Genomic DNA, 13,966 nt, shown 5'->3' on the forward strand with positions numbered 1-13,966 from the left:
GCATCTTAAAAAGCAGAGACACCACCTTGCCGACAAAGGTCCGTATAGTTAAAGCTATGGTTTTCCCAGTAGTGATGTATGGAAGTGAGAGCTGGACCATAAAGAAGGCTGATCGCCGAAGAATTGATGCTTTTGAATTCTGGTGCTGGAGGAGACTCTTGAGAGTCCCATGGACTGCAAGAAGATCAAACCTATCTATTCTTAAGGAAATCGGCCCTGGGTGCTCACTGGAAGGACAGATCCTGAAGCTGAGGCTCCAATACTTTGGCCACCTCATGAGAAGAGAAGACTCCCTGGAAAAGACCCTGATGTTGGGAAAGATGGAGGGCACAAGGAGAAGGGGACGACAGAGGATGAGATGGTTGGATAGTGTTCTCGAAGCTACCAGCATGAGTTTGACCAAACTGCAGGAGGCAGTTGAAGACAGGAGTGCCTGGCGTGCTCTGGCCATGGGGTCACAAAGAGTCGGACAGGACTAAACAACAACAAGCTGCTTCTTGATTTGAATACTACCTTCTACTAGAAATATTTTGGTTTATTATGCACAAGCTTAAAAATGTTACAGATATGACTTGAAAAATATGTTTCTCACTGGTGATAAACAAATATTTCATATAAAACCCAAAAGAATACAATTTAAGTCTTCAAATATAGTTTTTTGAAGTATGATGCATCTTATTTAAAATGCTTTCATATTACTCCATCTAGTGGTTGGAGTACATACATTTAAAGTCATGTGCAGTACTATTCTATGAATGTTACTTCAAAACATTACAGTGAATTCACTGTTGCTTAGTCCAATGGTGCACTTTCTCAGCACTATATTAAAAACACAGTATGTTAAAAATCAACAACCTGTATTGGTCAGGAACATGGAAGTGAATTCACACAATACAAAATAAATCATCAGTGCTTCAGCTACTAAAATGTTCAAGTGCAAATTAATTATAAATCTTTCATTTAAGGATATTGTTCCTTTTCTCTCATTATAAAGTACACTGTTGCCCCAAATTTCAATGGTTGGGGAAATCTTGAGGTTAATTAAAATGAGCTAATAGTAAAGAGGTTGTTGTTGTTTAGTCGTGTCTGACTCTTCGTGATCCCATGGACCAGAGCACGCCAGGCACTCCTGTCTTCAACTGCCTCCCGCAGTTTGGTCAAACTCATGCTGGTAGCTTCGAGAACACTGTCCAACCATCTCGTCCTGTCGTGCCCTTCTCCTTGTGCCCTCAATCTTTCCCAACATCAGGGTCTTTTCCAGGGAGTCTTCTCGTGAGAAGATGTACATTATTCATATAAAGCATATTTCAATTTAGATAAAAGTTAAGAGTATTTTAGGGACTTGGTAAATTGCAATGTGTAGATGAAAGCAGCCATATATTTTTGTCTATTGCAACCAATCTATGTTCTAGAGTTAGATGGCAACATAGATGTGTCAAGGATAGATACCAATGAATACATTTAACTCTAAATTTACTACTCTGTGAAGCCTGGACATACAAGCCTGGACACTGCTCTCAAGTTGACAGGAATTCCTATTAACTACTGGGCAGGCACTAGCCCTCAATCAACCAGGACTAGAAGCTTAAAGGAAATAAGCAGCCCATCACTAGTTTCCGTTCAATCTTGGACTGGGAGAAGGGGGCTGGAGTGGCCAATGGGGCTCTTGAGGACGCAGTGCCTTCTCCTCTAAGGATCATTTGGTGAGTGAGAGGAGTACCTTTTTACCACCAAAAGATTTGAGGGAAGAAGAGAAACATGCTTCTTAAAGCTCAAATTCCTACTTAGTATTCTGTGAATTTTCATGAGCTCTAATTAATCCTCAACTAATGACAAGACAAACGATGTGTAACTGGTTTAAGTCAGTAGGGTGGAATTCAAATTTGCAGGCATGCTCTCTCAATTTTTTCTGCTGCTGATCTTGCCGAAAGGCATTAAACTGTAGGTAAAACCAAACAACTTCTGAAAAAAAATGTTCAACAAGTTTCTACTGGAATAAGGAATGCAGAATTCCTCATCAAATTTTACCAGTTAAGTGGGCACCAAGGTATACTGAAAAAATGTTTAGTGAATCTACAGGTAAAGGACTTGAAGCAGAATAGCCCTGCAGTGGCTGAAAAACAGACATAGATCTTACAGAATTTTCAAATAAAATCTGATGGGGGACTTAATCATCAAAAATTTCAAGCCTAACTTCAAATCTCACTTAGCCATGCTATCAGTTCATATATTCCAGTGATGGGTGCTCTCTATAAGGATTAGGTTAAATTGTGTGTGTATATATGTATAAATAATCCAACAATTTTGCTAATTCTTAATCCATTTCCAAAACATTTTACAAGTTAACACTACAGAAAAGTTAGAGTTTATCTACTCAATCCACGTACATGGAGCTGATTCCAATTGTGGTTTATAGGGCAAGCACAATCAATAAGTCTGTTTATATTGCCATTCAATTGTATTCCTGGAACAATTTACAAAAAGTGCCCCCCCCCAAAGCATAAAACATAAGAACAGCATAAAACACCACGATTAAAACCGTATCTAAAAAGCTCAGTCTCTGCTTGGTGCCAAAACGACAATAGGTTGGCACATGGCAAACCTCTCTAGGCATAGGAAACTGTGGTTTGATCAAACCACAAAGCAATTTATTGAAGCAAGGAAGGCACATGTGAGCATAAGGTTAATTCCCATAGCACCAAATCATTTTTTGTATTGTCTGGCCTGAGCCATAGAATTGAATCAGGAGTCTGATTAAGAGAAGGATCTTAGATATGTCCATAAACTAAAACAATTTTTGAATGAAATATATGTTCAAATAGTTCCATTTTGTTAAATTCTCATCACTGCACATGGGCTGCAAAAATTCAAAGAGTATTCACAGGAGATTCACTGAGGTAAAGTAGCTAGTGATAAATCTCATGAACCAAACTGACAGCCCCAGGATTATAATGGCATTTTATCCTGCCGCTCCTAGATTACAGAATAATCCTCTGGAATTCAAAAGAAAAAAAATATGTATGAACACAAATAGATTAGGGTCTATCATAGCTCTGGCTCTCAAAGCATATTTTAAGTGTGTACTTAAAAAACAAAAACAATAATTTTAAATATATGTCTTATAATTTGAACTTTTGCAGCTACATACTTCCTCTAGAATGGGTGCCTTTCATTTAAGAGACAAGTTGTTCTAATAAGCAATAAACATGTTCTCTGATCCCACATATTGTATCCTCATATCTTAGGCTTTACACTTCCAATCTTCGTATTTCCAGGTGAGGGAAATAATGACTCTCCCCTTCTTCCCCTACATTATTTCATATGAGTTAGAGAAAGGCATTAGTAAAAAGTCATACTAAGGACTCAGCTATACAGCTGCAAATAAAACGTTTTAAGTGTGCTGTAAAGTGCATTATACAAATGGGACACCAGATGGCAATGGTGAGTTATGGCAAATTCAATGTTTTTCAAAACATTAAAAAATAGCATTTTTCACAATGTTTTTTATAAGTGCCTAGATTCCACCTATATACAAAGGAGAGAGAATAAAGATGATAGACCAAGGATGAAGAAAAGGACACAAGACTGGAGGCAAACAGGCAGTGGGGCAAATTATTATTTAGTGATACACAAAAGAAATAAGAGGTGGTGAACCCAATATTTATGAATTAAACTGCACAGGACTAGGCTCTCTCACAGGATGGTTCTATTTTAATATTATTAAATATTTAGATTTTTCAAGCAGAGCATATCTACAAGGAGAATACTTTAATTATGATTAGGTACTCTGCTGGTTTAACTTTTGGTTAAAGATTGCGCTCAACTTAAAATAAATTTTGCCAGAGGTTGATTGTCAGAATTAATGGTTTAGCATTTCAAAGCATATGTTAAAATTTGACATACCACAAATTTCAGCAAGCGATGCCCCAAAAACTCCAAACAAGAGGATAAAAGGATTGGGCTGAAAGACCAAGGGTAAGTGTGAGCAAAAGGAGATGAATTTCTAAGTGATCATTATGACAGACTGAAGTACATGTTTACTTTTTATAGCCAAAGTGGCAAGCCAACAGTCTGTGGGGTTGATCAGATCCGTCAAGTGGCCGGCCAAGCCCCTATCCATCGGTAAAAAGTCAGTTTTGCATACAGAAAGTCCCAGGTTCAATCCCTGGCATCTTCAGGTAGGGGCAGAAGATAACCCTGTCTGAAATCCTGGAAACCACTGCCTGTCAGTGTAGACAATACTGAGTTAGACAAACCAATGGTCTGACTCAGTGCTGGGTACCTTCCTATGCAAGTTTTGTCTAAGCATCTGGTGGGCCACTGCTTTTCAAAAACAAATGGGGAATGATAGGAAAATTGGGGGAGTCCTTCATTTCCCCCCTCTTTTTTCAGGCATTCACATCTCTAGATGCCACTATCCCCACCTTCTGCTTGATTTGATGGCAGCTAGGATGCAGCTCTACCCTGGCAACTCCATCTGCCAAATCAGGCATGTGCTGCATTTGCCAGGACTTCCTTCACTTCTTTGCACCCACAGAATTCCTGACATGCATTGTTTCCCATTTAAAATGGGGTCTTAGAAACTTGATAGTTTTAGAAATACACAATGCATTTCCACTGAAGGGCAGACTCCCACAATCTCTCTGATTATCTTATATAATCTAAGAAACAAAAATGAAAATTTAAATGCATATATGATGTATTTGATGACCAGAAAAACACTTAACATTTGAAGCACCTATAGTTTTAAAAAGCAAACTTTCTAAAACTGCTGTAACTCAACAATTTTTATAGAATTTTTCTGCAATTTGCTCAAATTAACCTACTAATGAAAGTAAATTCCCATGTCAAATGTCATATTGATAGGATAAACCATCTTATCTTCACAACAAAGTTTTTGGGGTTTATAATGACTGAATGTTTAAAAAGCAAGTCCCCTTAAAACTATGGAATCACTAAAGTTCCATAATGAATGCCTCTACCAGTTCACAAAGTTTTTTTCAATGAGGTTATTATTGGTTAATATAAGCATATGGACTTTGAAGACAGGCTGTCAGGCAAGCACGGGTGTACGGAGGGGGGTGTAGAGAGTGTGGTCCGCCCCGGTGTCATCCTGATGGGGGGTGACAAAATGGCGGGTGGCACCTGTCACCGTGGGGCCTGCGGGATGCACGAGCCACACGTCTCGGAGCCCGCAGGCTCTCTGCTGTCCGCCCACTTCCTCCCCCCCAGCTGTAGGGTGGCTGAGGCCCCGCTGTGTGCCCATCCCTATGGGCACTGGGTGCCCTGTTTCGTCCCTATGGCCGCTGCACGCGGCCCCTGGACACACCGCCCCAGGTGCCCGAGAGCCTTCCTCCACCACTGTAAGCACTGACAATTTGCTGATTGTTGGTACTTGCAAAGGAACAGGACTGATTGACAATGCCTGCAAATGTTGCTTTGCAACAGGTATGGGGCCAGTGAGCACTGTTTAGCAAAAGCAGCAAACAGGGAACTTACTGGGCCCAATTAGGCCAGTGCGCTGGAGGTTGCCCAATGCAAGATAAAGAAAACATGAGTGACTCAGATCAATAGATGTGAGGGTTTATGACTTTAATTCCTCCCCCCTGATTTTCTGAAAACTTTTAATTGTATTGTTTAACTACTCTGTTGTTTGCCGCCCTGGGCCCTTCAGGAGCAAGAATGGAATCTACATTTAGTAGTAGTGGTGTTAGTAGTAGTAGTAGTAGTACTGTAATAGGAGCAGCTTTGGAAGACAGAGGTGAGAGGAAGTATTAGTATGAACCAATAACTAAAATAATGTTAGTGAATGGATAAGAGACCAGAACAAATCGTAACTGAAAGCAAAGAGCTTTCCCTCACTAATATAGTGCTCATTATCATATATGTATGACCTTATTGCAAGAAAACACTTCCAGGGCTCTCAGCATAGTGCTTCAGGTTTCCCCAAGGCCCCATTGAGCACCTGGTGATATAATGCTGTTAGGTTAGGAAACCCTGGAATGAAGCATCACCACAGACCCAAAGCTTCAAAGTGGTCTAATAAAGGAATTCACTTAATTCACTGATGCAGTTCAGGTATAACAAACCATGACTCAGGATGAGATCTAGATTTGATATCCTGGATTGTAAAAAAAACAAAAATCTGATCTGCAAAAACCACTGTTTACAGTGTTTGTAAGAAGAAACAAGGGCGGGGTGCGCTCCCGTCGTTCGGTCCCAGCGCCTGCCAACCTAGCAGTTCGAAAGCACCTCCGGGTGCAAGTAGATAAATAGGGACCGCTTTCCAGCAGGAAGGTAAACGGCGTTCCGTGTGCTGCGCTGGCTCGCCAGATGCAGCTTGTCACGCTGGCCACGTGACCTGGAAGTGTCTGCGGACAGCGCTGGCTCCCGGCCTATAGAGTGAGATGAGTGCACAACCCTAGAGTCTGGCAAGACTGGCCCGAGCGGGCAGGGGTACCTTTACAAACCACTGTTGGTTCCTAATGATGGCAGAAACTATAAATATCCTCCCCTCCAATATACAGGGGAATATAGTTGTGCAAGCCAGAGTTTCGTGCCAGCTCTCATGTTTCTGTTAATAGTTTGTTATTTCTGAACCTATGCACTGTTAAGATTCTTCTTAAGGGCCTTGATTAGGAAGGGTTTGTTATACCTGTCATTTTTCAAGGACCTTGAGGAAGACAGACAAGAAGATACTACCAGTATTGCAACCAAAATCAGGGGAACCGATTATTCTTCAGTAGGCAATACTTTGCCAACTGACCAAGCAGAACAAATATGTACAAACATGAGAGACAAAAGATGATAACAAGGATCCAGATGATAGCACTATATCCAAGGAAGATCAAAAACAGATGTGAAATAAATGATTTGAATGTTTCCAAAAAAGCAAACTGAAGACTTTAGTAGAACTAGATTGAGTGACAGTGATTTAATTTTTTCACCAGGCTTCAACTAGATTAGGTGGGCACCAGCATGGAAAAAAAGAGTATTTTCTAACACAGAGGATATTTCCCAGATCCAACTTGACTAGTACCTCTGCTGGGAAACAATTTCACTATGGTAGCCAGTAATATACAATAAACAGAAGAACTCAAGCCCAGAACAGCAAGATTTTAGAACATATTAACTAGATGTGGTATTATTTGCCAACACATCCATAGTATTTTCAACATATTAAGCAACATCAACTCTAAGAAATATATAGAATAGCACAGAGGGAGGAATACCTCACATAGTAAAGAAAATGCACTATACAGTTTTGACAGTACAAATGAAAAATATACAATGAAATTTACATGGAGGGGAGAGAAGGTAGAAAGACAGCTAAGAGATCTGTGAAGCAGTGGTCTGTCATATTGCATTGCATAGTAAAGCAATTCCTTTAAAACCTGACCATTACACTACTTATGGTTCAGCCTTTAACAGCTAAGAGTTATGTGGTGATGGAACAGCTTGTAACCAGATAGAATCTAGCTTCAGCAGTTTCCAAAGGCTGTACATTTTCATACCTTTATGTTTCTTTGTTTAATCACATTTTATTTCTGATAAACTGGAGAACAAGTTAGTATGTCAGAAGAACCTTCAAGTCACTGAGAATGAAGTAGTCAACAATGCTGAGAGCAAGAATTTAAAAACATTTCTTGACGTATGTCCAGCTCATGGTGGCCATGTTTTCCACAGCACATTGCAGATGTAGTGAACAGGTTTTTAGAATCTGAAACTCTGCCAGCTACAACAATCTTCTAATTATGGTAATGCAATGGCATTTCTGCTTGTGACAATAAAAGTAACATGATTATGACAATCAAGCAATTGACGTGCACAAAAAGTTTCCCCTATCAGCACGATAGTCATGTGATACATACCAATCCTCATCACAAATTCAAGTGCCTTAGCAAAGTGAATATACATCACTGAATGAAATGCTAAAGCTCCCTTTCTCCCTCTTTTTACCTATTTGCAGGCAAGACTGGTCTAACTTTTGTTTTACTGTACAGCACTTTGTTCTTATAAATTAATAAACACATCCATGGCCAAGAACTATCTGAAAAATTCTAGGATACTAAAAATATGTTTAAGTGCCAGTCCTGTCAAAAGGTAGAAACAGGATTAGATAGCAGCATCAAATTCTTAAGACAATTAATTGTGAATGACTATACCAAGTTATTGTTAATAGCAAATGTCTTAGAATAATAATATCATCACACTAAAACCTTGCAACAAATTCAAGGTGAATAATAATGCAGTAGGAATTAAAATAAAGGCTGCCAAAATATAAATTCTATTCTGTGTAGATTATGAAAGATTTTATAACACATATTTTGCTTGAAATAAATTCTATCCTTGCTGTGAATCTTCAGTTTAGCTTACCATATAGCTACAGTATTATACCCAGTGTAAAAGGAGTCAGGGAAGCAACAATTAAGCTGCCAAACTAAACACAAATAGAAACACAATGAATGTGCTCCACTTGCCATTCCAAATAAGACACCAAGAGACAGCAGATCACAAAAAATCATAGAACTGAGGACAGTGGCAGTAACAAGAATGCGGTCCAGACTTTCAAACATAAATCTGGGGATGGGTAAAACTATTTAAACATTAAATCAAACATTCACCCAGATATCAGTGTATGAATGTACAGCCACAACTTTGAGTGTTGGGTTTTGTGATCTGATGTGGGGTGGGACTGAACAAATCTGCGGATTACCCATAAATGTTTCCCTGCCTTTATTCGTGTGCGGGCAGGCAATATGAAATCCCCCTCCAAAGTTTTCCAGCCACTCATTCATTCATAGATATCGCGGGGAAGGAAGCAAGGGCGGGACTCAATGTGAATGGACGGAAGTTTTCGCAGGGAGAGAAAGAAAGGGGGGGGTGAGAGAGAGGGAGAAGCGCACGTCTGGAGACAGACGCCGCAGCTAGAAAGGACCACCCTCTCCTTCCCGTTCCTGTGCGCTCAGCATCCCGATGCAAGGAACGGGAAACAGAAGGGTTTGAGCGACGGGAAATGGGGTCTAAGTATTATATACGCAGGTTGGAATGGAAAACGAAAGGAGGAAAGGCCGGCCGGAAGCAGGCTGCGTCCCCCTTCTCTCCACCCACCCAAGCGCTCCTTTCCCCCCAGCTGATTAGGTTAAGCTGAGCCATGCAAATTCCGACATGCGGATTAGGAGAGAAAAGAGAGGCAAGAGGGGAGAGAGAAAGAGGGGGGGGAAAGAGAGAAATCTCCCCAAGGCGTCCTCTCCTCTTTTTGCTTCTTCTGCCTTGGGCTGCGCCTTCACGCACGCTTTCCTGGGAGGGAAGCACAGTTTCCCCCTTTTTTTTAGGGAAAGGGTTTCCTTCCCGAGGAAACGAGGCCAGGATCCGGCCCCTGGATACGCCCTGACTTGGAAGAGGAGGAAACCCCCACGGGGGGGAGGGATGCGGAGCGAGTGAGGCTTCCGAGAGGAGACGGAGGATTGGGGGGGGTTGTCAGGCCAGGTGGGGAGATGGCGAGGAGGATGAAGTGCCCCAGGAGGCGTGTCCATCTCGGCCAGGTCCATCCGAGGGTGGGGGGAAGAGAAGGGAGGAAGGAACAGGGCGCCAGGTTCAACGTCGCCACCCCCCCCCCCATGAGAGAAGTAATGGCGGGGCAAGAAGTGGGCGCGAAGTGGATATCCCTGTCAGGTGTGCGCGTTTCCCACCCGCGTCGCCGTCAACTCACCACAAGGACGGAGCCTCTCACCACCTCAGAGACGCTCTGCCGCAACTCGGCGGCCGTGCCGGGCTTGCTCAGCGCCCGCGTGAACTTGCGAGTCTCCGGGGGCCCCAGCGCCGGCTGGAAGGGCATCGTTGCCATGGCCCTCGCTCCTCCCGGCGGCCCTGGCGGAATCCCCGGCCCTCTCAGGGCGCTGCCTGGAGGCTCCTCAGGCGGCGTCCCGTCGCCGTCGCCGCCCCCACCATCCCCTGAACAACGCCGCGCGAGCGAGAGAGCGAGCTGCCGGCCGGCCAGTCAGTGTCGCAGCTGGTCTTGGCTCGCGGCGGCTCCGCTCCTGTCAGGCGGCCCCTCCCTCCGGGCGACGCGCGCACACACACACACCAACGGCGCCCGCTCGCGCCAGCCCCCAAACACTGGCACGCGGGAGAGGGTGGGCGGTCGAGGGTGAAGAGAGCGAAGCGGAGGCGGGTTCGCTTGAGCTGATTGGCGCGGGCGCCGCCGGAGGGGCGTGGCCCGGCTGCTCCCTCCTCGCCCCGCAAGGAGCGAAGTTCCCAGCCGCCTCCCCAACCTGCGAGGTTCCTGATTGGGCCTCGCGTTACCTGCCCGGCTTGCTCTCCTGCACCACCCTGGCCCCGGCCCCCTTATTGGCTCTGCCTGGGAGGAGGGGGCGTGGCTGAGAGGGAGCGGAAATCCCATCCCAGAGCGGCGTTTATTCTCTCCTGGCTTTCTCTGAGGGCCACAGGTCATTCCAGTGGATGGCGGCGGGCGGCTGTGGAAGGGATGCCCTTGGCAGAGCGCTGTGCCTGCTGGTCTTTTTCCTGAAGTGCAATACATATAACTCCCAACCAATGGGCGGCGGTGCGGATGTGTGTGTATAAATACGATTTGCACGTTCTATAAATAAGATTTATTACTTTTAAAGCTTTAGCGGTTTTTTTGCATTCCGATCACCTTTGCGTTGTGAGTACTTTCCCCCGATGCAGTTTCAAAGGGCGGCTTCGCGAGGAAGCTCTTTGCCGTAAGTGATGCATGTTGCTAGAGAGCTCTAGCATCTGTGCTGGCTCCTTAAAACACTCCAGGAACAAGGCCAGTTGCCGGCTTCAATCCATAATGGCTCAGGCTCTGCTTATTTAAAAGGCCGCCACCTCATTCTGTTCCAAGTCCATAAGCACTCTTCCAGATTTCACCCACAATTTTTTAAATATTCCAACTACATACTGCCAAATTCCTGTCTCCATAGTACAGAAGTAGATTTGGTAGCGTTTCTACAGGGGTCGGGGAAACAGCAGTACTTTCATTTAGAATTAGAATTTATTTATCAAGGCCACACAGCCTTTTATTTGTCAAGTATGACACAATGCTGCAAAGAATAATCAAAGGCAAGGGGAAAGGTAGCCTTTTTAACGTTTTTCATTTTTTAAGTTACATCATTGCTTTTACACTTGAATGTTTCAGCAGGAGCATGTGGGTGTAGCCAGGATTTTTGTGGGGGTGGGGCAGAACCAATGTAATTGGTTAGTTAAGTATTTTTATTGTTTTATGCCCATGAGCAGGAGATTGCCTTGAAAAAGCAACATCTGGCAACCTGCCAGTTCCTCATATTCTAGCCTGGCATGACAGACCCAGCTCAGGGCTATGCAGGTGGTTCTCAGCTGAGTTGTACGGCTGGGAACCTGGAAAAGTAGAGGGGGACAACCTGCTTCTCCAGTCCAGAAACTATTGCCATCAGACACATCAGATAGGTTTCACATTCTCTAAACCTTTCTCCAAGAGAATGGCTGTCAGTAGGGCTTGCCCTAATTGACATTTGAGCTACTGGAATCTACTGTATTGCTGATTCAAATATACATTTTATGTTAGATTCTTAACAATTCCCAAAAAATTATATTCACAAGAATAAGGAAATTTCAAAGGGAAAAGGTACTGCATAAGGGGCTAGAACAATCCTAGACACCTCTTTAAAGGTCAGTCCTAATTTCATGAGTAACAACAGAACTCTCTGAGGGTTTATCATGAGTAATATGATGGAGCGAAGTAACTTAGGGCACATATTTTAATAAAGTGGTACATTGGTTCTCAAACTTAATCCGTTCCAGAAGTCCGTTCCAAAACCAAGGCACGCTTTCTCATAGAAAGTAATGCAAAATGGATTAATTTGTTCCAGACTTTTAAAAACAACCCCTAAAACAGCAATTTAACATGAATTTTACTATCTAACGAGACCATTGATCCATAAAATGAAAGCAATAATTAATGTACTGTACTATAAAATACATAAGACAGTATTGTAGCTGTTAAAAATTAAAATTATTATTTTTTCTTACCAGCACTAATGATAGTCATTGTTTGGATGGAGGGCTTTTATCCATTTCCACAGTCACACATTCAATCAATCAGTAGCTGAACTGGGCTCCGCACAGTCACAATAACAAATTAACCGAAAAAGCCTCAAAAACGCAAAATAAATAGCCAAAAACAAAAGCGCCAAACTTAATCAATTCTGGAAGTCCGTTTTGACTTCCAAAATATTCAAAAACCAAGGCACAACTTCTGATTGGTACAGGCGCCCTGGAAACAATAGCCAACAACCACATCGGACATTCAGCTTCCAAAAAAAGTTCGAAACCAGAACACTTATTTCCGGGTTTTTAGCATTTGAGAACCAAGGTACCACTGTATTGGGTAGAGTGTGTAGGATGAACTGGGTGACTTAATAAACCATGGCTAGAGATATGGAATAAAATTCACTAAGGCATGTTTGCAAGTCGTATGTTGAGGAAGAAGTGATTTTTTTTTTGTTACCATCTTTAGACTCATCTGTCATACTCTGGAGCTGACTGAAGTGGAACACCGGATGAGGCAAGACTAGTTAGGGAAGGTTTCATGATGTGCTGTACCCCACACAGAACACACATAGCTCCCATGTTGCTTCATCAAGGAACGAACTGAGGCTCAGCCCTATATAGGGTCAACACAGTTGCCTCCTAATTGTGAGCCCTTCCAGTACTGGAAGCTGCTGCTTTGCTTTAGTATCTGACTGCAGTAGAGAAAGGGAGTTTCTGGCTACTCTGACTCTTCCATGCTGTCATCGGGTGGCAGTGCTTCTGGGGTGTGTTCAGCAGACCCTTCCCCTTTTGTTTTGGAGTTTCTCCACTTCATCACCTGAACAGGATTCCTGGTGTTTGACATCATCAACTGGAAATGACAAAGACAGGGGTGTCTCCCCCTCTCAGTGTGTCAGGTTTATTCACAAAACACTCATCGCACACTGAAAACAGAAGCGAGATAGTCACAGTGGCAGCAGTATGCAGATCCCTAAAAAGGGCTTTTGAACAGCTAGGGCAATAATATCTGCTTCATCAAGCCCCGATCCATGGAGGCAGCTGACTGGAAGCCAGGGGAGAAACAGAGTCAGACCCGGGCTATGTGCTGGCAGCAAGAGTGATTTTGCAATTTGGCTTTGGAGCCCAGAGTGAATATACCCTCCTAAATAAAAACTTCAGATCACATTCCAGAATTGATTGGATATAGGAAGGCACGAATTCCTGGGCATCCTTTTGTTCTCTACAGCATAGTAAAACTCTATTTGTGGCAAGACGGGGCAAGTCCCTACACTGCCAGGATATTCTTAGTTTATTTTGTGGAGAACAGTAGTGTTATTCACTCCTTTGTTAACATTATTAAATATGTACTGCTGAAAAATTGACCCATCTCCAGAGGGGAATCTTCTTGTAAGGTGGGTAGATTGGATTGGATTGCTCAAGCTATGTCCTGCTCACAAGATATATAACATCACCTCCACTGAGGTGACCAATTTGATCCCTTCAGCTACTTTTCCCATCAGGCAGGCCTCCAGAAGCCTCCATGCTTTTTCTGTGCAGGAAACCATACTGAAGCCACTTTTAAAATCATAAATGCAAATCCAGGGGTAGACTCCCAGGCTCTTGTATTTAGCAGCCTGCCAACATGCTCTGACCACTACTGCCATGTGGCCCTCAGAAAGCTGTCCAGAAAGAAATGTGGCCCTTGGGCTGCAAAACAGTTTCCCATCCCTGCTGTACATTGTAGAAGGTTCAAATATTACATATAAGTAAAAGGTGGAGTATGTGAACTCCTATCTCTTTGCCAGGAGAACAAAGCCTCCTGTTAGCTCTCCTGCTAGTGATGTTATTTTAGAGTAGCCCAAAGGCTGCTTTGAGTACAGTTTGGAATCACAGTAGTTTTTGGCCTCTAAAGGCTTAGAGTGTATTTAAGAATTTG

At 43.1% G+C, this 13,966-nt stretch overlaps 1 protein-coding gene across 8 annotated transcripts in view; it reads right to left on the reverse strand.

Moving 5' to 3' along the window:
- The window catches only part of DOCK9 (dedicator of cytokinesis 9), a 98,097-nt gene extending 87,872 nt beyond the window's left edge, over positions 1–10,225 (reverse strand). For all 8 annotated transcript variants that reach the window (XM_083610325.1, XM_083610322.1, XM_083610323.1 and 5 more), the window contains exon 1: positions 9,713–10,225. In XM_083610325.1, the coding sequence (XP_083466451.1) occupies positions 9,713–9,847 (135 nt within the window). In that variant the 5' untranslated portion in view covers positions 9,848–10,225. The remainder of the gene's footprint in view (positions 1–9,712) is intronic.
- Between the last annotated feature and the right edge of the window lie 3,741 nt (positions 10,226–13,966).

This window comes from Podarcis filfolensis, assembly GCF_964270895.1.
Source record: "Podarcis filfolensis genome assembly, chromosome: 4".
In the NCBI taxonomy this organism is placed as follows: Eukaryota; Metazoa; Chordata; class Lepidosauria; order Squamata; family Lacertidae; genus Podarcis; species Podarcis filfolensis.